Consider the following 26,023-nt stretch of genomic DNA (forward strand, 5'->3'; position numbering starts at 1 on the left):
CTATGACACTGATTTTATTCATTTCAGCTTTTAAAGGATGGTGAATTCTTTGCTCATCCTCATCCTCTGCAACTGTTTTTAATGTTGTTTTCAAATTTTGTGGATGATTTTTAATAATTTGCTTCCCAATTAGAGGCACTTCTAAATCAACCAGATTGTTTTAAATCATTTACATTAGTCCACTTGTGATGGACTTTAAACCAGTTACAATAAGTCCCAGCTAAATGTGCCTGTCCTGTTTTAAATCGGAGTTAGAGGTTGGTTTTATAAATCCTCATTAGAAGTAACCATACATAGCATTAATATCAGTTTAGGCATAAGACCATTCCCATGGGAAATGGTAGAGAAGGGAGGGAAAGAATTTGCAGTGGCTAGAAGTGAGAAAAGTGTAAGGGGATGTTCAAGCATGTGGGCATTCCTGAGCTCTTTAGCTCAAGTGAAAGATCCAAAATGTTGTGTATATACTACTCTTGGCTTCTAGCTAGGCTTGTCTGTTAAAGACACCACATGAAGCCCTTATCCTGTGGGTCTGATAGAAGGGTCATACATAATAGAACAATAGAAGAGTCATATATCAGACAAATGTGGGAATTTGGATGTGGTAATCTTCGGTTCACCTTACAGTTCTCTAATATTAATGTTATTATTCTAGGGCCCAAAGGGATCAAAGGGTCTGCCCTTGTATTCGGTAGGTATGACTGGAATACCTTATTTCTAACAATCTCTGCCTCTTTCCAAACACACACAAATGAGTGCATGCACAACATACAAACGTACCTGCTATCACACTGAGACAAACACTTCTTCTAAGATAACAGATATTGTTCTCCATCATTAGATTCTCACAACAATTTTGTGAGGTCAAATGGTCTGGTTTAGGTTTACACAAGGAATTTCCTGTGATCACACAATTCTGGCTGTCGTGATTTCATTGTCATTTGAGAAAACACAGCATCTATTAGATTTATTTTGTCCTTTAGCTTTACTTTTATTTTTATTTTTTCTCCCTCAGCCCTGTGAACTCATTGAGTTTGTGCGTGGACACAGCCGTAAGTACCTAGACTTGATTTTGGATGTAGAAAGATTTTGAAGTTTCAACAGTAAATGGGATTAAGATATAGCGAGATCCTCTGTGGAAAGGTATTAATCTCCTTACCCCTTTATCTCCATTGAAATAAGGAGTGTTGCTACAAATCTTAATTGGATCACCTGTCAGTCTACAGGACCATCTTTTTCCCCCCATTAAGTATTTTTAATACTGTACTTTAGTCATAATGGTAGAGTCCAATGCCTGAAAGTTAACATCAGTTATTATGTATTCATTTGAATCTGGTTTACCTCATGCTTCATGTGATATAGAGCAGTGATGGTGAACCTTTTAGAGACCCAGTGCCCAAACTCAAATGTGTTCCCTCACCGGGTGTTGATTTAGTCACTGAGACTATTGTCCACTGGTTATATTGTTTTTCTTTTCCATAGGCAAACAATTGGAAATTGAGAATGGCAGGTCAATTCAAAACCGCTCGGATTCCCAGTGATTGGGCGGTATATAAATAAAACCTATTATTATTATTATTATTATTATTATTATTATTATTATTATTATTAAATGCACACTCCACAGTAATGAACAGCACACTTTATGCCAGGAGTTGGCAACTGCTGGGAGTTAACAAGCCACATAGTCCCTGCAGGGAGCCTTGGAGAGTAGCCTCTCAACCCCTAATTTTGTTTAGGGGGAAAAAATGCATGCGCCAAATGCACCCAAAGCCTCCTAGTGGGGTGTCATGTTTCTTCCTCTTTGGCCATTTTAGGCATAGGAAAGCCCTTTTGCAGATAGGAAGTGATATGGAACTCAAAAGCGACCTGAGTCATTTCCTGTTGAAAAGAAGACCTCTCTTGAGCAACCCCCCCTCCCAAAAAAAAAACCAAACCCAGATCAAGAGGTGCAAACATGTAGAAAAATTTCAGGGACAATTTTCTTTTTTAAAAGTGGGGTTCAGAGGGCCTCAAAACCAGACCTAGGGGCCCACACATGGCCTGCAAGTCACACATTCCCCATCCTGCTTTGCTTATATGTTTACTGTCAATATCTTTAATGACAGCATTTTAAATGTTCTACAGTTTTCAAGATAATATAGTTTGGAATAATACTTGTCTTTTTTTCCTCTTCCGGTTTAGCCTGTTGGAGAGGTGAGCTTTGCTCCACTTTTAAATTCTTATGTTATTCTGTGGATTTTGTCTTGCTAGAAGATATACAGTCGGCTCTCCACATTCACGGGTTTGACATTCACAATTTTGGGAAGGGAGGAGAGGGATGGAGGAAATGAGCACTCTTGTTCCCTGCGCGCCCTCCCAAACTGGAAATGGCTGCCACGTGGGGGCAGTTTATTTGCAGTTTTCCCACATTCGCGGGGGTCTTCTAACCCTCGTGAATGTAGAGGGCTGACTGTAAATGTATATTAATAGATAATCTATATCAAAGTCGACTCAGTTGATGAATTTAAATCTGCTTGAATAGAACATGATATAGAGCTAAGCCTCCAAATTAGGTATCAGGGGATCTTTCTTAGATATTGGGACAGCCCAGCCTAACAACATATCAGGGATGGGCAACTTCAATGTGTGGGTTGGACTGCATTGGTCCCCATGAATCCACCAGTGGCCAAATGTGGACACTGCCATAGTTCTAGACAATTTCCATTGCACAGCAACAAAAATAGTTCTGCTGTGTAGTTTGAAAATTAGGTACACAAGGATTCCATTGACAAAGCAGTATTTTAAATGCAACATGAGAATCAATTTTTTGTTAAATGTGTGTGATACAGGCTAAATTAAGCACTTTTATTCTGATGGGCCCGAATGGGAGAGCCAGATGCATTCTTAAAAGTGAAGTCTAATTCATTTTTACTTATAGAAATAGATACTGTGGAGTTTAGTGGTGTTTATTCCCAGGTATCTGGAATGGTATTGCAACCTATATATGTGCTTTTTAGATCTGTAGAACTTTAAAGCGCTTATATATGTCAAGTTGTGCCCTAAATGTATACATTTTTATTTTATAAAATTATTATAAAATTATTTTCATCGTAAATTACCATACCTTACTTTGTTTTATAGGAAAACATCAATGCCCAGTATATCCCACTGAGTTAGTATTTGCTTTAGATGTCTCCCAAGATACCACACCTCAACTATTTCAACGTATGAAGGAGATGGTCATAGAAGCTGTGAACAATACCAAAATCCGGGAAAGCAACTGCCCAGTGGGAGCCAGAGTGGCTGTCGTATCCTACAGCTCTGAAACCCACCATCTCATCCGCTTCTCAGATTTCCACAGCAAGAAACGGTTGCTTGAGAAACTTGATGTTCTTTCTTATCAGAGATCAGAAAACAAACGTGACCTTGGTGGGTCTATGAGATATGTTGCCAGGAATATCTTCAAGAGAACTCTTCCTGGTGCTAATGTAAGGAAAGTTGCTGTGTTTTTCAGCAATGGCCAGTCTGACAATCCAAGTTCTATTGACACTGCAGTTATGGAGTTCAGTGCATTAGACATTCTTCCAGCAGTCATTGCTTTTAAAAACAACCCAAGACTCAATCATGCTTTTACGGTGAGAAACTATTGTCCTTTTTTCTTTGTACCCAGGAGAATTATCTCGAGTGACTTACTGTGCATTGATACTGGTATAATCTAAATCACAATTAAGTTTTTCATTTGTTTAGTGTAACCAAGGTCCAAAACACATTGCAGAAATAATCCAGTTTGAGACCACTGTAACTGCCCTGGCTCAGTGCTAGGGAATCCTGGGAATTGTAGTTCATTGTGGCACCAGAGCTCTCTGATAGAGGTGGCTAAATGTTTCACAAAACTGCAGTTCCCAGAGTTCCTTAGCCAGACCGGTTGAAGCAGTCTTAAATTGGATTATTTCTGCAATGTGTTTTGGACCTATGTAATGTGTTTTGTGTTCTACCAAACATGGACACAATCCAACCATTTTTTACACAGGCCTATGGCACAGCTATCTGTGAAGACACTGATAAACTCAGAGGGTGGGCTGGGTAAGCATGCAAGGCTATTCCCAGCTGATTTGTTGTGTGTTTAGGTGCCAAGGGTCCCTTGGCATATCATACATACTGGTGAGAAGTTGCATCCTCCTTATGTTAGGGATGTGCTTACTTAAATTATTCATTCCAATGGAGAACAACAATATAATTTAATCAATTTTCTCCACACTGTGGGGTTGCACCAATACAAATGGGTCAGATACCATGTTATGGGTTAACAGGATGGCTACAACTTTAATGCAATTACAGAGATCATAAATCAATTATAAATCAGTCACATCTAGAGATGACTTCTCCCATGATCATTTGGAGCCACCAGCAGAAAGTGTCTGGGAAACATCTATGCAGGTCTTCCCCCTCCCTGGCCAATTTATGGGACTAGCCCTAACAGTCAGATGGAGGAGGTCAATTGCATCTGCCCAGACTGTAGGTTACCCTCCCCCATCAAGCCACTACCCCCACAAGATCTTTTCCTCACCCCAATTTAGCTCATGCCTGATATCCCTTCTTCCCTTCCATACCCACCAATTGTGGGGAATCAGCAAGCATAACTAACACAATCAAGAACACTAAACCTACAGTTACATGGGAAAAGTCCTTCCCAGGCCCTGAAGGTAACCAGCCAAAGCCTTAGGATACACAACATATAGCAATGCAACAAAGGATGGATGAGCAGGTGGGTCACATATAAGGTCCAGCCAGAAATGGCTAGCAGCCATTTGTGCCTGCAAAATCCTGCCTGAAGTCTCACAAGGATTTTTGATTCCATGAGATCTGGCATGAGAATTGTGCCACATCTCACTTGAGGTCTCAAGCTGTCAATGCCATCAGAAAATAACTTCAGGGAGCACAGAGTGCAAGCAGCAACTTGGAGTCCTTAGGAGCCCTGGCATCAGCCCCAGGGATGCCCAGCACAACAACATCCCTCCAGGCAGTTCTGGGATAAATAATCTCTTTGAAAATTGTGTTGTTTTTGAAGGTGATCTCGTGGGAGGAAGGCAAGTCTCAGTCCCAGACTCATTTTTCTTCTGTCCCTCCAGCAAGGCCACATTGTGGCCTTGTGGGACAAGCCGAGCATAATTACTGGAGTGTGTAACAATGGTGCTGTAATTCTTTGGATTCAAAGGACACTTGCAACACCATGTGCACCTATCAAAACATAGCTGGTGCTGATCCTTGGTTGCCCTCACCTACTCCTGGCCACTACATGACAGCCAGTATGCAATGATGCAGACATTTTAATAGCTGGCACATAACAATGGAGTCATCCTATGCAAATTACCAGGGTCTTTCTTTTGGAGCTTCAAAAGAATTACATATAAGATCATGTACATGTGATTGTGATTGTGTGATTATGTAATCCTGTATGGCAGGGAATTAGACTGGATGTTCCTTGAGTTGGATGGTCTTCCAACTCTCTGATTCTATAATCATTGCCGTGTGCAGAAGAGTAGTTGACATTCAAAAACAGTGCAGAGTTTTTGAGTTGGCTTAGATGTGTCTGTCAGAGTAGTGATCAATGTTGCTTCGAGTGGCCATAGAGCATTTGTTGCCTGCTTTATCTAGGGAGACTGATTGTTGTGTGCAAACAGCTGAGGCTCCACCATTGAGCTGCAGGTGTGCCAAGTCTCCTCAAACACTCCAGTCCTGCTAGTATTTCCAGGGGAGACAAATTACATGGGGGTAAGAGGAAAGTTAGCTTGGGAAGGCAAAGAAATTCTCTATTCAAAGACACTGAGATAAAATTGGGGGGGGAGAGAGATAAAATGGGTTCTGGAGGATTTGTCTCATTGGGATGTCTCATTTTCATTCCCACCACTGTCCCCCAAGTGTTTGAATGTTCTTTCCATCCCTGTGTCCATAAATTTGATTTGTACATTCAAGCTGGTTATCTCATATGAAACAATCTGGGACTTTGAGACTTGCTTTTTAAATCAAAATGTTTTATGAGCTATTTTGAATTTGTTAGAGTAATTTCCTTCAACTAAAAGGTCTGAAGGTTTAATTCTCAGGAGTTATGATGGTGCCATTGTTATGGATTACTGATTAAACTTTATTAGTCTACATGCTATAAAGTCAACAGCCTAAGAGAATACCATTTTACAAAATCAACAAACCAAACAACAACTCCTGGCCAATGCTTTCATTTTGGAACCACTAATGATGCAACTGAGATAGCAGATCTTACTATCTTCCTACTGAATGTTTATAAATTAAAAACAAATTCTTTTCCTGTTTTAGCTGGATGACACAAGATTGTTTCAAGTTATTAATATTCAACAGGAGACAGATTATCCCCCAGCCTTACAAAGACTTCAGTCATGTGTAATTTGCTATGGTAAGAGCATGTGAAAATAACATGCAGTTCTATCACCACTTTTTTGTGTGTCATACTGTTTATATTTAAATTCTTCTGTGTCCAATTTGCAGACAAATGCAGGCCAGATGAATCTTGCTTCCATGAGTCATCCCTCCCACCTGATGCCTATGTGGATGCTGCTTTCATTTTGGAAGGCTCAAGAAACATACGCTCTGCTGAATTTGATAAACTGAAAGACTTCCTGAGTGTTGCACTTGACAGCTTTGATATTTCTGGTGATCCGAAGACCTCCTCGACAGGTGATAGGGTAGCTGTGCTGAGCCATGCTCCACTGGAATTCAGACGTCAGAGACAGGGGAGTCCAGTAAAGACCGAGTTTGACTTTGTGACTTACAGCAGCAAAAGACAAATGAAGAGGCATATTCAGGAATCTGTCCAGCAGCTGAATGGAGAAACAGCAGTTGGTCATGCCATACAGTGGACAATTGATAACATCTTCTCAAAAGCACCCAACCAGAGAAAATATAAGGCAATTTTTATTCTATCTGCTGGAATAACAAGTCAATGGGACAAAGAAGTGCTGAGCGATGCATCTCTGAGAGCCAAGTGCCAAGGCTATGCTCTCTTTGTGCTCTCAGTGGGCCATGAATATGACCACAGAGAACTCAGGGAACTGACAAGCCTGCCTCTGGAGCATCACTTGGTGCAGCTTGGCAGAATTCACAAGGCTGAGCTTGGATATGCAGCAAAGTTTCTGAAACCATTTGTACGCCTTCTCAAGAGTAAGTTATTTCACAATAGCTAAGTTGCTTTTCAGTATAGAGTGCTCAAATGTTATGCTGAGATGCAATGCTGCTTCCATGTCTTTTGTATGTAATAGGAATGAAAGCAAGCTCCCCCACCCAAGATGATGAGCTTTTCCTTTAGTATCATGAGAGGATACTTAAGCCTAGGCTTTATTCCAGCTCTTTCAAGAAGAAGGCAGTAGATCACTGGGAGGAAACCAATTAGGAAGAAAAATAATGTAATAAAATACTGAGCAAAGGAGTGAACTGACTTAAAAATATAGTTGGCTTTGAAATCTCTGAACTAAAGTGGGAGCTGTTACAGAGTGCATGTTTGTTTTGACTCTGATTCCTAGGTGAAAGTAAGTGGAAGAGTTTGTTTAACTTACAAAGCTTGCTAATAGCATTTTTTTCAAGTCCCAGCAGAATTGGAGGGATGCTGTTCATGAATCAGTACTGTGAACAGTCCAGCCTAATATCAAAATGAGCACAGCAGAATAACAGTAATCTGGTATGATTTCAGTAAAGTTCTAGTATCAAAGCATAACCTTTGGTTCCAGTATCATGGGGCAGCAACTCCACTCTTGATTGTAATGGCAGCCCACATTGGAGTTCCTCCAGATTTAAACAGTTTATCCAGGTGTAACATGAGCTACCTTGGTATTGAGCCCATAATGGGAAATAAGGGTCAACATCTGGATAGTTCCCCTACAACACGTGCATGATCTACTTGCACATCTGGAGGAGATCTATAGTGTTTGCAGCCCACACTCCCCAGAGTTGTAGTGCAATATCAGAACTTCCTGCCATGCCTGAAAACATCAATATGAGCACATGGTGAATTGTTTTCCCCCCAGAACTTGTACTTGGGTAATTATGACACTGAAGGATGGACAAAGAGTAGATGGCACTAGGCTACTAGAAATATACAAGAAGCAGCTCTACATGTCACTGAATAAATGCAGCTTGCTTCTCCTGGTGCAAGAGTGGAGAAAAGCTTAGAAAAATTACTGTTTTGTACTACAATTCCCAAAATTGTCCAGTCACCATAATCATTGGTCATGCTGGCTGACAGATTCTAGAAATTGTATTTCAATAGAGTACATTTTCCAAACTCTGGAGAGGAATCTACCAGTTCCCCCAACCATGGGTGCTAGGTGTCTGGATTAAAGAAATGCAGTATGCTTGTTCATAGTGTAAATTCCACTTTCCATTTGGCATAATTGTATCCCTTGCCTTGACAGATGGACTCAACAGCTATCCACAGACACAGCTCAAGAGAAGATGTTCAAACATCAGCACCAAGAAACCTGTGTATATTCCACAGCAGCAAACACCACTGTGAGGTTTTTTCCAGGTGTTATTTTTTGCTATGACTTGTTAGGGATCTACAAGCATGTCAAGCAAAAACTACTGTTTTGCTGATCTCATTTGTGAGAGCTCATACAAATACGATGTTGACTTTCAGCCTAGGCCATCTGGACCTGGCATCCTTTTGGTGGCATGGAGATAGATAGATAGATGATAAATAGATAAATAGAGGCATATATTCCCCCATAGAGGCATATATTCCCCCAAAGAAGCAGTTGGATGTATTTCTCCAATACAGAATGACTGTATTCAGTTCAAAGTTGTAAGATCAAAGTTACACATTTGGTGCCGCCATACATTGTGCATTGATATGCATTGAACATTGATGTGAAATGTGTCTTTGTGTAATTGTGCAATTCTCTAATGAGAAATTGATGTTCAATGACTGCAAGACGACATGAGTAAATTTAGGCCCTGTCTCATTAATATAGGATTTTGTTCTGGGTGTAATACTTGGCTTTGGTTCAGTGCAGGCTTCATTTTCCCTGTGCATGTTGCTATTCCACAGGTGTAAAAATATGCCAAACACTGCTGTTGAATTGTACCCAAGAAACCTAATGCAGTCAGATTTCTGTCTGGTTGGGTTATTGTCTCCCCACACTTTAAGGGGGGGAAGTCTCCCCCATGAAAGAGACCATGAATTGGTAAATAGTTTGTCTCTGTCCTTAGCAGCTCAGAGAGGGGCTGTCTGCTGTGTTTCTTTCATGAAAACAAGAATTTGCTTTTTAAAATTTATCATTACATGAACAAGCTGGTACAGTCAGCCATCCATGGACTTGAATGTCTGCAGATCAACCCCCCCCCCCAGTCCATTATTGTCAATGGCAGCACATACACTGCTGTGTGAACATAATCACTCATTGACATAATGGGGCTTGAACATTCATGTTTTTTTCCTCATCCGTGAAAGGATGGTTCAACTGAACCCCTGCAGACGGGAAGAGCACACTGTGTAACAGTTTCAGAATGTCAATTGAATAAGGGTATTTAGTCAATTTTTATGTCTTATCCTCTTTAAAAAACAGTTTCTCATTCCTGTAGATCTGTTTGTGTTCATTTTTCAAGGAGTATGCCTTAACTGGAGCTTCTGGAAGAGCCTTGTTATTTGTTATTGTGTGCCTTTGAGTTGTTTCTGAGTTATGGTGACCCTAAAGCAAACTTATCATGGTTTGTTTCTTTGGCTGGTTTTTTTCCCCAAGTTTCTTCAGAGAGAGTTTGCCATTATCATCTCAGGCTGAGAGACTGTGACTTGCCTAAGGTCACCCAGTGGTTTTCCATGGCCGAGCTGGGATTTGAACCCTGGTCTCCAGAGTTGTAGTCCAACACTCAAACCATTACACCATGTGAAGTCGAAGGCTTTCATGGCCAGCGTCCATAGTTTTTTGTGGGTTTTTCGGGCTATGTGGCCATGTTCTAGAACAGTTTCTTCCTGATGCCAGCCACAGATGCTTGCGAAACGTCAGGAAGAAACTCTTCTAGAACATGACCACATAGCCCGAAAAACTCACAAAAAATCATTGCACCATGCTGGCTCCTCCTGGAAGGGCCTCATAAATTATAAATTACAGTGCACCCATGTCATACATGGGTGCCTTTTAAGTGGCTTTCAGCTTATGCTGAAAGTCACGCAACGGGGTTGCAATGGCGCGTGCAGCATGCTGCGCATCATGCATGAACCCCATTATTTTCAATAGGGTTCGAGCATATGTGCTATTTGCCTTACGTGGAGGAATGCACTGTATAATCTGCCCTATTCAGATTTGTAGCTTCCAAGTGTAGGGAAAGACAATACAGTTTACTGGTTTACTCATGTAAACAACATTGGAGCATGTATGGGTCAACAGCTACAAAAAGCAACCTGGATCATGCAACAGACAAGCAATGAGCTATATGAGGCTGCTGATAAACTTGACTGCTCCTCCTGAAAAACAGTCACTGCACTATCATGTGCCTCTACAAAGTCATTACCAAAGCTGGGAAAGTTAGGATTTTAGGACTGTGGCTCCCAGAATGACTTAACCAGAGTGGCCAAACTCTCCCCACTCCCAACCTTTCCAAGTTCTGGTATGACTATGGAAACATATCACCTTTCTCAGAGAAACAGCTTGGAGACATCTTTTGTGTGACATACACGACTGAGCTGCTAGTTAAACAGTTATGACTGGCAAGCAAAGAAACAGGCTTTTAGTGATCCACAAAAATGGAAAATGTTCTGAGCTGTGATTTCCTGACTCCTTTTTTCATCCATTTACAGTGCAGCTGATTGGGCAGCACTGAAGAAGAATAAAGAGAAAGCAAGCATCAGAATGCCTTGGATTGCTTTTGTAGAAGCACAAGGGTTGGAGGGAGCTTTGGCTCTTGTGTGACAGCACTAGCTCTCATCTTTCATCTGTCATCTTAGATACATCTAATCCTATGCACTCCACAAATAAAGTTTGGAGACATCACAACATTAGTAAAGTATTTGATGGAGACCCAGGACACCTTGGTCATTCTGTAGTGATGTAGTAATGCAGATCTACACTGCATTAAAATCTTTGCAAACATGTGGATTATATTTTGCTGTCTTACATTTACTTCTACTTTTCCAATTGTCAGGATTGTGCCAGTTGGACCTATGGTTCAAGATGCAGAATCATCTTTTCAAGACTACCTAGCAAGGGGTTCTGTATCATCTGACAATCTCATCAGCAGTGTGCAAAAACAGACCATTGTAAGTAGAGTGTCATATTCTGTTATCATGCAAAGATGCATTTTTTAAAAAATCAAATGGAATGATTCTGTCTCTCTCCACTTCCTTCTTCCCTCTCCTCTCACATGCATCGCTCCTGCTGTTGGCATTCTACAGCCCTGCCCCACTTCAGCCTCTGGTTATACAGATATTGGCATGCTAAGCACAGACTGGATTGTACTTTATGGGTAATAATAAATGCAGATCAACTAAGATTTGGAATATGATAAAGGGTGCAGGATTGTTTCTAAATAACCCCAGCAAATTATACTTCCAGTTAAGATCTATTTATCTGTATATAAATCAACAGGCTGACAAGCATAATCTAGGTAAAAGGTAATACTGACTACAGTGAGATTCTGCATCTCTGCAGCAATTCCATCTAGAGGTCAGGGTGGCTATAGTCAGGCAAAATATCAATGTATTGATGTCTAAAACTAACACAGAATGGCTTAATCCCAACTCTGGTGGGTCTTACATCTGGACAGGGGTGTCTGAGTGCTTCCATGTAAATGATATGGCAGGATATGCAAGTTGCTGAACATTATTCCTAAAATAAGTTCAGCAATTGGGTAGCTCCTATAAAGTAGAATAATGCCTGAATTGGACTCACCAAAGCACTGACATGGAAGCCACCAATCCACCATTGCATTTGGTTTCCTTGTTATTTCCCTCCATGGCTTGCTCTTGGTGTGAATCTGCTGGTTCTGCAGCCACCCCTGCCCTGGCAATAGGAATTCAGACAGCATTAACCAACACCCCCCCCCCCCCCAGAAAGAAAAGAAAAAACTAGCCTTTAACTAGATCAGCTCATGATACGGTGTGTCCCTGTTCACACATCTGTCATCACTGAATACTTGTGCCTATTGAGTCTCAAAGCTGAACCACCCCACTCAACATAAATATCCTGAAATACCAAAGTCTGCAGATTGCTAGCATCCTCTAGTGTAACACTGGCTATTACAGGTACGTAGCCGGGGGGGGGGGGGTTCTGGGGGTCTGGACCCCCCCTTCCATTAGAAAAATGAATGGTGTGTGCTGCTGCACCGCTGCACTCAAGCCCCATTATAATGATGGCACTTAGTCTGACCCCCCCCCCCCTTTCCTAAAATCCTAGCTACGTCCCTGGCTATTAGGAGGCAAGACAAAATCTAGAAAGCAGTTGTTGTGTGCCATCAAATAATTTTCAAGTTACATTGACCTATCATGGGGTTTTCTGTCTGTACAACTGTCACAGATTATGACTACAGGTGGAAAAAATGTTAGACCCTTATTCCATTCCGGATGGAGGTAAGCAGAGCCCTCTTTGGCCTGTGGCCTCTATAAAGTGAATCATTCAGATGATGATATAGGCCATCCTACTGATGCAGATCAATATGTCAAAGAGGGGACTTTGACATCTCCCAGTTCTGTTAAAATTCTTTCCTTTCATTTTCAGGTACTTGGAAATTAGTGAAGTTTTCAGAATGACAGCTAAGACGAAGAGAAATAATTGCTGCAGAATCTCGTCAAGAAGTACTTTATTTTCATTGTAGCTGATACCTCTGATCTATTTGTTTGGAAAACAGAAGAGTCAATCTAACATCCATTAAAGCAGCACAATATTTTTTAAAAGCCAAAAGCAATTTGGAAAGTTGAGACGTGATCATTTTGATCAGACAAGCTGGTGAATGTATAGATTAGAGGATTTCCATTTTTGAATCTACCCCCTGTTCATTCCTTGTCAGTGGAATAATAAATCCACTTTGGGTCTAATTGTAGACCTTAAAGGAGGAATCCAAAGTACTGAACACTATCCCAAAAATTAATTTAGCACCTCAGATAACTCTCTTAAACTCTGGAATAAGTCCCAGAGTAGACCTACCAGACCAGTGACTTGAAAGTATCTGGTTGCCTTGTAGGGTATGTTGAATCAGCACACTTATTCTAATGCTTCAGCAAACTTTTTCTAATGTCTTATGGATGAGTAGCTAGACCTTCCAGAAACAGTGTAGAATTTCTTATTCTCAGTTTCAGAATCTGCAAGAATAAAGTCAATACCATAATACCACACCAAGTCTCTGTCTGACCTGGCAGCTAGTAGTCACTGGTATCCAGATTTCAGTGCTTCCAGAAAATTTAATTCTAAAAAGTGATTGTTCGGCGTGTTACAGACCGCCCAAAACGGGCGGTCTCGCGCTGCTGCCGGTTGCTGCGTCTGGGAACCGCAGCAGCCAAACCACGTGGTTCCCGGGCGCAGCAAGAAAGAGCCAAAATGGCGCTTCTTCCTGCGCCCTGGAAGTGGCGCCGCTGTGTGTCTGCAACGTCAAAGTGGCGCTGGTGCTGCCATTTTGACGTACTCATTACGTGTGAGGGGCAAGGCGCATCAGGAAGCGCCGCTCCTTGCGTGTAATGACGACGTCTCATTGGCCCGTCTGTAACGTGCCTTCGTTTCTGAGCCACATGGTGTAATGCTATCCATATTTACTTAGACTCAGGTGTCACTGTGCTCAGTTGGACTTTCCACATGCAAGCTGCAATTTCCCCACCATGCTGTACCTCTTTGCCAGGGCTGATGGAGTGTTTCTTGAGTACACAATGTGCCATTATACTTTTTTTTTAAAAAAATCCATTTTTGTTGTTAGCTGTCCTCTACTGCTTTGCTTAGATCCTGTAATTTCAGGCCTGCGACCTCCCTGATTGAACCTATCCATCTGGCATGCAGTCTTCTTCTCTTTCTACTACCCTACACCTTTCCTAGCACTATTGTCTTTTCTAATGAGTCTTGCCTTCTCATGATGTGGCCAAAGTACAACCGCCTCAATTTCAGCTTGGCTTCCAGGGAGATTTCTGGCTTTGATTGTTGAGAACTGAGAGAGGAAGCATCCATTTCTCAAGTTGTCTCTGAAACAAATTAACAAAAAAGACCAGCTTCTAATCAGACCACATTCAGGCCATAAATCTGCACATAACTCTGCTAAGTTTGATGATTTTAAAATCCTTCATTTTTTTAGATGGATGAAACAGGACTCTTTCAGGTTATAAGCATTCATCAGGGGAGAGGTTATGTCCTGGCCTTACAAAGACTTCTGGCATGCATACTTTGCTATGGTAAGAGTGCACAAAGGAAGCATGAAAACCAGTTTCTCAGTTCTAACTTTTCTTTACTTGTATCGCATTGTTAAAACGACTGTATATTCATTTGTAGACAAATGCAACAAAGACTAATCTTGCTTCCACGAGGCAATCTCCCCATCACAGGCTTACTTGGGTGCTGCTTTCATAGTGGAAAAATTGAGGAAAATAAGCTCTTTTGAGATTGTAAGCACTTTCCCTATTCTTTTTCTTTCTTTTTAGTTGAATCAAATCTTCTGCATATGTTCTTGTTTCTTCCTCCTAAAGTTGGCATTCTGATGAATAAAGAAACCTCTCATAAAGGCCTTGTTCACATCCCAGGACTACATTCAACTTAGCTCCTTTATTTAAATTATTTTTTTTTAAAAAAATCTTTTTCAAGTGTTCCTTGGCTTTCAATACCACTGATTCATTATGTAACAATGATTCATTCAGTCTCCAATTGAACGATCTCTTTTTATTTAACAATGTCAATGAAACTGGATTATAATCAGAAAAAAAACTTTGACAAAACATCCACTTTTCTTACCTTATCTCAACATCTTTGAAATAAAAAACATTAACATTTTTTAAAAAAGTATCAATTCTTGAAAATGATTTATGTCTTTCGGGGGGGGTATAGTCTCTAGTGTTTCCATATTTAAAACATCTGTTTGAGAACTTAAAGGAACTGCTGCCAGTTGGAATAGATTGTACTAAGCCAAATAAACCATGAGGCACACTTCCTTAAGCTTAAAGGATCAGGAGGTGGCACACACCCAAGTATATGAGTGAAAGAACTACAAGTCATAGAATCATAGTTAAGGAGTTGGAAGGAGCCACAAGGACCAGTTATTTCAATCCCCTGCCTTGCAGGTATCCACTGGTTAAAGCACTGCTAGGTAGGATCCATCTCATTTCAATATAAAAACCTCCAAGGTAGAAGACTATACCTGAAATAAACTATCCCGTTGAACAGCTCATGCTGTCAGGACAGTCTTCCTAATGTTAACTGGAATCTCTTTTCTTCCCATTTGAACCATCCCTTTGGGCCCTACGCTCTGGAGTATCAGAAAACAAACTTGATCCATCATCTACATGTGTTGCCCAAACTTTAGTCCTGCAGATGTTTTGAACTTCAGCTCCCAGAATTCCTGACTGTTGGCCAAGCTGGCTGGGGCTTCTGAGAAGTGAAGTCCAAAACAGTTCGACCAGTTTGGGAATCATTGATCTACATGATAACCCTTCTCATATTTAAAGATATTATGACTTGTTTTTTGAGAAACCCATGCTACTTCATAGTTATCACAGCATTCTTTACTGAGTGCTCACAGACTAATTATTACTGTATCTGCTTTCATTATAGTTCTGTATAGCATCTCCTGTCTTGATAGATGAAATCTAAAGCTGTTCATCAGCAGAGCATACAAGAAAACGTGCGCACATTTCCACAAAGGCCAGTGTATGTTCCATAGTTTCAAAGGCCCAAGTGAATTCTTTTCCAAACACTTCCAAATGACCGATGCTATGACCTGCTATAGGTGACATGAATATGAAGACAACTGTAGTTTCCTAGTGAAAACTCTGTAAATTGTTTTCCCCCCCTAATTTCCCATCTCTTGAAATGGGAACCATTACATGGCTCATCTCACAGACTTAGGACTAGTGAGCAATAGCGGAATATTTATAAAAAGAAATGCATATTCACAAGAAAAATACAAATGGGGCTGGTTCAAAATATTTTGCTAGGTGAAGTTCAGAAGCAAATACTTCCCTCTGTCTCCTGGCAAGGTGCATAGTGCTTATAGACGATCAACTTATTTTTGAACATAAGGCAAAAATCCCCCCTCTCCTTATTGTAGCTCCATTGCTTATCATGAACAACTCCCTCTCCTGTAAGAACTAACATCCAAGAAAGAGTTAAGATTGGATACCTGAACCCACCAAATCATTTTTCCCCAATAAATGTTACAGTCTGTTTGTCTTAGTAATGTACTTTGCTGTCTGATATCAAACTAGCGGGAGAAAGCCATCTGAAAATGGAAGTGTGATATTGAGTGGTAATGATGTAGCAAGACTGTCTGCAGCCCTAAACAGACTTACCTGACAATTAAGATCCACTGAACTCAAGAAGACTCACACCTGAGCAGACATTTATAGGAAAGCAGTATGATATTTAAAATTAAGAAGTGCCCCAATAATTTAATTTGGTATTTTAAGTTCTGCAGAGTTTGGTTAGATTGTAAGCCTGAGGGCAGAGAACTGTCAAATTAAAAATAAGAATTGTAAGCCGTTCTGATAGCCTTTAGGGCTGAAGGGTGGAGTATAAATACCATAAAATAAATAAATACATAAAAAGAGCAAGGGTAGGGGTATAGGAAGCATCCTGTCTTAATACCAATTTCTCCAAAGTTCACCAAACAGCTACAGAATTAAAGGGTGCCCTGTACCATAGATTATTTTTTTCTTAGAGGAAAGACCCTCTCATCACTAAGACAGTAGATGAGAACCTTGGGCCATGACCCTAGTTCATGCCATCTCATTGCAGAGCTTCTTCTACTTTTTCTTTCTAAACAGTGATGGAAATGAGCTATTTAAAGCCTGGGACATTTTTGCAATGAAATGTGCTATGTTTTACATGAGGTTTTTACATACTCTTGGAGGTTTTGCATGGGGCAAGAGTTGCTCTAGGACAAATTGCTAAGGCTTACATCTGGACCCCCCTCCATGCTCTTATTCCTAGCCACTGCTGGAAGGCAGCAACCTTGCTCTACAATAAGGTGTCATGCATTAAAAAGCCTCAATACATGCTAGAAGTGAGATTCTCACACATCCTGACATAGCAAGTTGGATATACAGCATTGCAAACAGTTGAACACGGAGAAGTGGTTCAAACTCTTTATTTTCTGTATTTGTACAGGAGTTTGTTGCACTTTTGTTCATGCATATTTAATTTTGCGTTATCATTCTCTCTCAAATCTGTAAAAAAAGTCCATTCGCATAAATATTACCTGTGTAGAATATAACAGTTTTCTTCATGTTTAACACATTTTAATGTGTTCCAAAGAATACCAGGGTTAGAGGTTAAATACAATTTCTTTACTTGAACTGCTTTTGCTTGGTAGTTCCTGAAAATGTTACATAAATCATTATATTTTAGCACAGTGGCAGGGCCACTAATATTAGCAATTAATATTGCTAAGAGACTTACTGGTTGCCTTCATAAACTTTATAGTCCATTGCGTTTATGTTCTGGAAGCAATTCTTCAAAGAAATTCAGTCCCATAATATTTATCTTTATTACAACTATTTACAATGGATATAAATCAGTGCAACTTTTACTTCCACACCTTGACAATACCATCACGTGATGCAGTAACTATAAATCCTTGAGTTGTCTGGAAAGTAGCTATGTCTGTGATAATGTCATGGTGTCCAACTGGTAAGGATTCTGGGCCTCTTCGAGGGGTTTCGTCTGAAGGACCCACCTTCTGCTTGTTTTGAATTTCCTGTTCAAGAGGGAAAAACATGAAGTATGCACTGCCAAGAATCAATTTCCAGATGGTTTTGATTTCTGAATCCACTGTAGCAGTATTCAAACAGATTGTCATGCTAGAGTGTTTTAGCATAATATGAAATAAAGGAATCCATTAGCACCTTTGTGACTAAATGTGAAAAATATATTTCTGACATAAGCTTTTGGGGACTAGAATCCACTTCATCAGATGCAAGTGCAAGATTCATCTGATGAAGTTGACTGTAGTCAGCGAAGGCTTATGCTAGAAATGTCTTTTTCCCAGTTAGTCTAAATGTGTTTACAGTTGCTCATGTCATGATATCATTACGAATGGTGATACAATTAACATTTGACCTGACTATTTCATCTTATGATCTTAAATACATATTTTAGGAAACGAAACCTTAAATGCTTTATCAAAATGCTGCAACACAAAACTATTTATAACATTGCTGGAAGCCACTTTTTGTCTCATGTTGGGAGAAAGGTGGCATCAGATATATAAAATACAGCCTTCCCTTCCTCCCAGCAGTTCACAGCAGTGTACACATCTCTCATATCATTGTCTCATCACAAGCCTTTGAAATAGGTTAAGGTCGAGAGAGTATCTTGTTCAAAGTCACACCACATGGCCAATTAATTCAGTCTCTGATCCTATGGTCAAGTAGAGAGGTACCCTGGTGTTGTAGTAAAAACATACAAGAATCAGCAGTGGAAACTTTGTACTCTTACCTCGTGGATGGTGCAATTGATCACTGAACCAAAACATTAATTAGCACAAATATTTTGCATGATATTTTGATCAATACTGAGGGACAGGCAAACAAGTAATTTGTGGGCACACTGCAAATATCAGACCCCAATTCTTTATGGTCCAGAATAGAACAACAGTTCCACAAGTGGAACTATGCTACATCTGGCCATTCACCAATCCCTGGATCTACTGTAGAGTCACTGTGGCCCCACCCCAGCCATTCCATGTGTGGTAAGAGCAGTGTGGGAAAGGAGAAGCATTTGGCTATGTTCCCAAAATCCTTGGGTCATCCAGAGGCATCAGTAGATGATATGCCACACATTTTATGTGTGGCTATCCACTTCCCACAAAGTACATAATGACTAGGATGTGTGCATAGTAACTCTGTGGTAGATCTGGGGGAGTTTAGGTCACTGTGGAGGGAGGAAAAGAATACCAAACTCACACTGACCAAAAAGAGATCTATGTAGGCATAACCTTCACTTGCACATTCATATTCCAATAAACAGATTGCTAGCCTCAGGGCAAAACCCCCCCCATCTAATTGCACTCTTGAGTTCTATCCCAGACAAACACAAGAATTCTAAAACCACAACGAGGTACAAATAAATACAAGGTCAAGTGGAAATTATTTAGACTTAAGTGAAAATTTGAAGCAGTATACCTGAACTACTTCAGTGCCTTCAATTATTTTTCGGTAATAAGACACAGAAGGGGGGGCCAGAACCTCCAGCAACAATGTAGGACCTCTCAGGATATGCTAAATCCCAGAATCTGCAAAGAATAAAGCAAATGACTAAATGACTAGCATCTTTAGATCCTTCTAGACTTTAAAACAAAATTGTTTACAATTGCTGTCATAGAAATAGTAATACAGATCACAATACGTATCTGTTTATTCTAGAACCTATTAATCTTTCATAGTCAGATTTCTTCTAGAAAAAAATAAATTATGAACAGTACATAAAATATTCTTAATTTCCAAGCCATGCAGCCAGACCTGAAACATGTTTACAAAGAAGCAAATTGCCCAAAGTCACAATTGCGTAAAAGGATAATTTGGTACACAGTCTCCACCATGTAATTCACAAAATTAGTTACACTAAGAAACTTGATTAACATCAAGTACAAAACTTCCAATATACTAGAAAGAAAATGTTAGACCAAATGTGATAAGGCTTCAGGAGTGCCTATATCTGTGCTCTATCTACAGAGTGGATGAGCATGTTCTCTCTCAGTACTATGGGAAAATAAAAAGGTCAAAGTTTCCTTGCCCTTCATAATAGGTGCTATGCTATGGGATTTATGGGAACTATAGGACTTTATGTAGACAAGACTATAACCTGTAAAGTGATGAGATAAAATTATAAACTCCTATTGAATGGTTACCTTATCTTCATGTCTGATCCTGCAGTCAGTAATATAGGATTTCCATCTGCTGGGCTGCAATATATTCCATGAACGCTATGAGGCGAAGGCTAATGAGTGGAAAAGCATGTATTTTAAACATATCTTGATGCTAATGTATTTTAGTGTTTTAAGAAAGTTATCAATTAGCAAATGTGTTTTAAGGTCCTAAAAGTGAAGAGACATACACAACAGTAGCATCCAAAGAAATAAGCAAGACTATAAAATGGAAGTTAACCTGCTGCCACTGCTGTTTTTTAATACATTCAAATTTCAAAGTTCTGTACCCAAACTCTTAAATTATTCAGTACATCTTAGATTCTGACGCATTAAGAAAAAAAAAGATACAACCTATATGTAGTTAATAACTACTCATAGGATATAACATGAAGAATATCTACCTTATATACTTGACTATAAGTAGATGTCGTGTCTAAGTCGAGGGCATGTTTTGGGGCCAAAATTAGAGATTTTGATATGACCCAAAGGTATCCCTTCCTCCCCCTTTGTAGCGTGGCTGTCTCTTCAGAGAACATCTGGACGACAGCCGGGAAAATAAAACTGTTTGTACCAAGCACCTAAAACAGGAGGCTCCAGGCATGTGGAGTTAATACACTCCAGGGGCAGAGTGCCATAATCTAGAAGGCTTGGTCCCTATTAGTCACATTTTTTTTTTTAATTTGGCAAAGTGAGGCACTCTCCCAACACTTCAAGTAATCTTTAAAAAAAACCACAGCAGGCAGTCTCTGAGAATCCTAGTCCAAGCCATGTAGGACTTCACATATCAACACCAGTACTTTTAATTGTACCCAAAAAGGCACAAAAATACAGCAAACCGATTTCAGAAGAACTATTATATTCCCAGACCATCCCTCTGTTCCAATAAAAATATAAGCTTTGGCTGTATATATACATTTAACTATCAAGTAAAAAAAAACCCTACACAGGACAGCAATCTGCTGCCCAAAATAAAAAACTGAGAAGGCAAACCTGCATTTCTGAAAGAGGAGGAGCACTGCTGGCCCATAGAGTGAAGCGTCTGTCACCTGTTTCCATATCCCACATGGAGACTTCATTATTGCCTTGGACAGCTACAAACAAGCCACTGACATAAGTTACAAACTAAAATTTCACTAAACAAGTTACATATATATTTTTGAATTTACTCTTTCATTCTATTTTATCACTGTAAAATAATAATAATAATAATAATAATAATAATAATAATAATAATAATATATTTATTTATATTTCCCGCCTCTCCCCATGGATGTGCTTATAGCATTTGTTAGTATCCGTTCATGTAACGATTGTTTCAATAATCTTTTCATATTCTACATTCTCATTCCACCAAACTACAAAGAGTAGAGGGAGATTGCAGCACTCACCTAGGCCCCCCTCTTATGATAGAAAAGCCATGCCTAATGGTCATCGGCTAGCCTGACAAATGCTCCCATCTGCCCCAGTCTGATTCAAGAAGTTTTAGAACCTGGTGCAAATGACAATTCCCCGCCCCCCAGGCCACATAAAGAATCTGCTTGAGCTGAAGTCGGATCTTGCTTCAGTACAGGTGCTGGGACAGTCAGGACCCAGGATAAAGGGACAGAGTATAAATTGTGTGGCATGCACAGATCTATCCTCCAACAGAGAGAAGACAGATAGCCAGGAGGCTGCAACTGATGTCCCCGCTCCTGAGCAGGGGCTCTGCTTACAGACCTTCACATGCTACTCTCTTTATCTTTTTATCCCAAGCCACAACCATGCAACTGCCAAGAGCAAATGCTACTAATGTAGAGACCTATTAAAAAGGTTCCGACCATTTTCAAGCAAAGGTAAAAAGCTCATGGAAATGGAATCCCTTTTTGTCATTTCCTCCATGTGCTGCTCCCACCTCTGAGCTGGAAGGTCTAAAGGAGAATGAATATGCTATTTTCATTTCTTCCACCTGGCAGATAGAGATTGGGACTGGCAGTGAGCAGCAATGTTTGGGTGAGGCACATGAAGGAAAAGGTTTAACTACCATTTATTAAAGTCTTAAATTGTACAAGGAAAGACTGTAAGTTGTACCTGCAATCACCCATGATTGGGAAAGGGGGGTGCATCAGTAGACGTCTGATCCGTGCCCTAGAAGGATGGGAATGGCTGGAAATGGGTAACTGGAACCTCATATCCCAGCATGCCATAGTTCCACTGCTTGTACCTTGTGATGAAAAATGTAATCACTATACACAGTTTAATTTACCAGCATTTTAAAGTTTCAACAATCCTAACTGTACATACACCAATATATCTAATGTCCCAAACCATTGTTCTCCTTTTCCTACATTTATCCTTGTTAACAGTTCATAAAGAATTTTAGTCTACTTGTCCCCATACTAGTAACTATGTGTAGCAAATCTCTGTTAACTCTCATCTTACAAATGGGGCATGTTTGAAAAAACATGCTCTGCACACATTAAGTCCATGCTATATGTGAGAATTGAACCCAGCTTTGTTCAGCTCTCCAGGAACTAGACTATGATGGCCTTCCTGAAAGCAAACATGTATGTCATCATTCCCACTGGATATCTGGGCAAATCTAAATACATATCACTATTTAAAACAACAACAATATATTTCTTACCAATGCAGAGCCAGCACTGATGTATGTCAACAGCAAATGAGGTTATAAGTCCCAACCGTAAATCATGCTTTAATGTCCAGGCATTATTAGAGGATCTCAGGTCCCAGCCCACTAAAGAACCGTTCACAGTGGCATATGCCAACACCGATTGTGCTCCTGAATTAAAATGATGCATGTCAACCACACAACCATCATCCTTTTGATCCAAACATCTGGATGGAATAAAGCAAAGAACTGTCAATATATAATTCACTGACATTTTTGTATGGCCTGACCTCTTGATGAGATTTCAGTTTTCTACAGTCTTTCATTATTCCTTTTCTATTATTCTGTTTGGTACAGTTTTCTGGAACTACTAATTCTGGATCTTCACATAGAAAGGTGTATCAAACAGCTATAGCTCACTGTCCACACATACAGGAGACTTAGGGGCTGAATGCTGAGGTAATCAAATGGAGTGCATGAATTCAGGCAGTGGATAGGTCATTTCTGAAAACTCCTAACATTAAACCCTAAAAAAATAAATCAAATAAAAATAAGAGTGCTGCTATATCAAAGGGAAAGCTAGTAAGCCCAGAATGTACCCAACAGGATCCCCTCCCCCATATTTTCTTTTCTTTTTACTGCCCCATAGATGGTCACACAAATATTTTCTGGCTGAAATGCATTTGAGAAAAAAAGGGGTCAATCACACATTTTTTTTGAACAAGAGCTTCAAATCTCCATGCTGATTCAGAATCGATTCAGTGTTCTCACTAGGTTTACTGTGACTGAATCTCTCCGTGCTATTTTATCCCTGTTGCTGTTCACATTTGCCACCATATTAATTTAAAATAGAGGCGCCTCCATTTTTGGGAACGATGCAGCACAATCCAAATCAATTCAGTAGTGTGGTCACACTTACGAAGATGCACGTTGTTGCAACTCTTTAAAAAAGAACTGCTAAGGGGTCTGATGCCAAATGAACCGGTTTAAGTGAGCTTTTTAGTCGCCCCTTCCCCTGCAGTCAGGGCGAGTGTGAACTTCACAGAAATAAACCAGTTCAACACTGGTTTATTTCTATAGCGTTAATGGGGCCAAAATCTTCTTTTACACATCTTGAGATGCTGCCCTTCTTTTTTACATTAGATTCATTAGCTGATTCTAGTCCCTTCTGCCTTAACTTTCTTCTAGCAAGAAGTGTTTTTGCTTAATAGTTTTGTTAACAGAGAGGAGTATGCAAAATATGACTCTACAGTCTGAAAAAGTATGGTTCATTCAAGCACTTCAAAATTCCAACAATTTATTCTGTCAGCAGTATGTACCAGACCTGTGTCTTCACTAATGACACTAATGGAGCCTGCTCACAATAATAAACAAAAAATAGATGCATACCTATTTTGAATTGGGTGAATCTTAGGAGACTTGGGTAGTTTTGAAGCTTCAATCCCAAGAAGCTGAATGGCTCCATTATCTGAAGCTATAGCCAAGTAGTGAGAACCCTGGCAAAAAGTAAGAGTTGTCACACGGCCTCCAATCCGAGAATATGTCAGAATTGATCTGTTGTAAAACAAAAAGGGACACTTCAAAAGACATCTCTAATTATTTTAAAAATCTACTTAAATTCAATAAAAAATAAAAATTCAAATACAAACCCTAGCAAATCTCTCAATTTATCCCAGCCACTTACATAGCAATCTGCACTCCTGTGAGGATGCTGAACATTTTTTGGCATTCTCACACCACATCACATCTACAATTCTCTGCATTTATAAACTGGGTTACATGGTTCAAGACTAGTTGAGCATAGGAAGTGTTTGCATGGATTATGATGTGAGACTGAGGATAATACTTTAGTAAGTCTTCTTCATATGATTAAAAAATACAGGACCACTTTTTTTAATCTGGTGAAGAAATGGGTGCTTGATAGGATAAGAAATGAAATACAGGCTGGAGAATATTGAGAGTAAAGATAATCCCAGGGCCCAAGAACAAACATCTATCCACACTTGCTTGGCTCTTTATGATGGAGTATGGGCATTCCAATTGATTTAAAAACAGCATTTTTGTTTATGAGGCACATTTTATTTTCATTTGGACTCCTTTATTCAAACTATTTAATTGCCTTAGATTAGAAAGGCCTATTAATATTTAGAAAATGGTTGTAAGACACTCAAAGACCATTGGACACACAGGACAGAATGATTAAATAAAGATAGAGAAACGAAATATTGTAAAATGATGAACTGGAGTTGTATATTTACAAGAAAAGCTATCTAAGAGCTCTCATATACAGTCATGTACTTATTTCAGCTAGATACAATTACTGGTGCAGAAGGGATATTACCTAGTGGTAGTAGTTTTGCCCTCCATTTTCTGACTGTTCCATATTTTCACTGTTCCATCATTTGAGCATGTAGCAAAAATTGAATGCTCATCAGAGACTCTAATGCGGTTCACTGCAGATTTATGTTCATGGAGATGAGCAACAAGAAGCCCTTTAGGACGCCATCCTAAAGAAAGTAACAAAAAAGTGTTTTCCCCTTTTATCTGACAAAATTACAAAGAAACTGTAATTCTGAACAAATTATGTAAGGGCAAACTGTGCACAAAAGAATACTGTATCCAGAATAATTCAGAACTATTCAAACAAGCAGATATTTTGGCTATGGTGTGTTAGGAAACCATTAATCTCCTAACACATACATCAGGATAAACAGCCATTATTAGGTTATTTAACAGATTCTTATTTAAATAGGATTATAGCTCCACAAAGAAAAATAACTGGCACTCACATTTAATACACTGCACTCCTTGCCGGCCTTGTCTAACAGAACATACTAACTAGAGATTATCCTATCTGTGACGTTGGCCCTAAACCCTCCCCAAAATTCAAGTTGTACCCTAAAGGCACCAGATCCCCTCTGATCTTAGAAGCTAAGCAGGGCCCGTCGTGTTTAGTACCTGGATGTGAGACTGCCAACGAATAGCAGGTCCTGGAGATTATATTTCATAGGAAAAAACTGGCAAAACTATATCTGTGTATTACAGTACTTGCCTCAGAAAATCCAATGCAGACAGGTGACTTGAAGGCATATATGTAGATGTACATATGCGCGCGTGCACGCATGCATACACACACACACTCTTAAGTTTGGTTTATTTAGTTGCTCCCTAGTCAACACTCCTTGCTCCACCCTGCTCTCAAGCTGGCAGATCAAAATTTTTAGACACAGTATGATCCCACCCCCCCACATCTGCAGGATCAGTACCGACAGTTTCAGTTATCTGTGCCCAAAAAAATATAGTCTAGGCATGTGGAGGTCCTCTAGTGTGACTCTATGGTATACTTCTTCTGGAAATACAGGGTTCATA

At 39.8% G+C, this 26,023-nt stretch overlaps 2 protein-coding genes across 2 annotated transcripts in view; one reads left to right on the forward strand and one right to left on the reverse strand.

Moving 5' to 3' along the window:
* The window catches only part of LOC121933367 (collagen alpha-6(VI) chain-like), a 68,165-nt gene extending 52,094 nt beyond the window's left edge, over positions 1–16,071 (forward strand). The window contains 9 exon segments of the mRNA XM_042472989.1: positions 653–688; positions 1,013–1,049; positions 2,182–2,193; positions 3,121–3,614; positions 6,310–6,406; positions 6,499–7,170; positions 8,418–8,514; positions 11,143–11,257; positions 12,714–16,071. Coding sequence (XP_042328923.1) covers positions 653–688; positions 1,013–1,049; positions 2,182–2,193; positions 3,121–3,614; positions 6,310–6,406; positions 6,499–7,170; positions 8,418–8,514; positions 11,143–11,257; positions 12,714–12,728 — 1,575 coding nt within the window. The 3' untranslated portion in view covers positions 12,729–16,071.
* Positions 16,072–17,252: 1,181 nt separating this feature from the next.
* The window catches only part of PIK3R4 (phosphoinositide-3-kinase regulatory subunit 4), a 33,236-nt gene continuing 24,465 nt past the window's right edge, over positions 17,253–26,023 (reverse strand). The window contains 10 exon segments of the mRNA XM_042472990.1: positions 17,253–17,877; positions 19,304–19,360; positions 19,362–19,413; positions 20,029–20,117; positions 21,037–21,137; positions 22,114–22,141; positions 22,143–22,246; positions 22,670–22,881; positions 24,044–24,208; positions 24,996–25,161. Coding sequence (XP_042328924.1) covers positions 17,707–17,877; positions 19,304–19,360; positions 19,362–19,413; positions 20,029–20,117; positions 21,037–21,137; positions 22,114–22,141; positions 22,143–22,246; positions 22,670–22,881; positions 24,044–24,208; positions 24,996–25,161 — 1,145 coding nt within the window. The 3' untranslated portion in view covers positions 17,253–17,706.

This window comes from Sceloporus undulatus, chromosome 6 (genome assembly GCF_019175285.1).
Source record: "Sceloporus undulatus isolate JIND9_A2432 ecotype Alabama chromosome 6, SceUnd_v1.1, whole genome shotgun sequence".
Classification (NCBI taxonomy): domain Eukaryota; kingdom Metazoa; phylum Chordata; class Lepidosauria; order Squamata; family Phrynosomatidae; genus Sceloporus; species Sceloporus undulatus.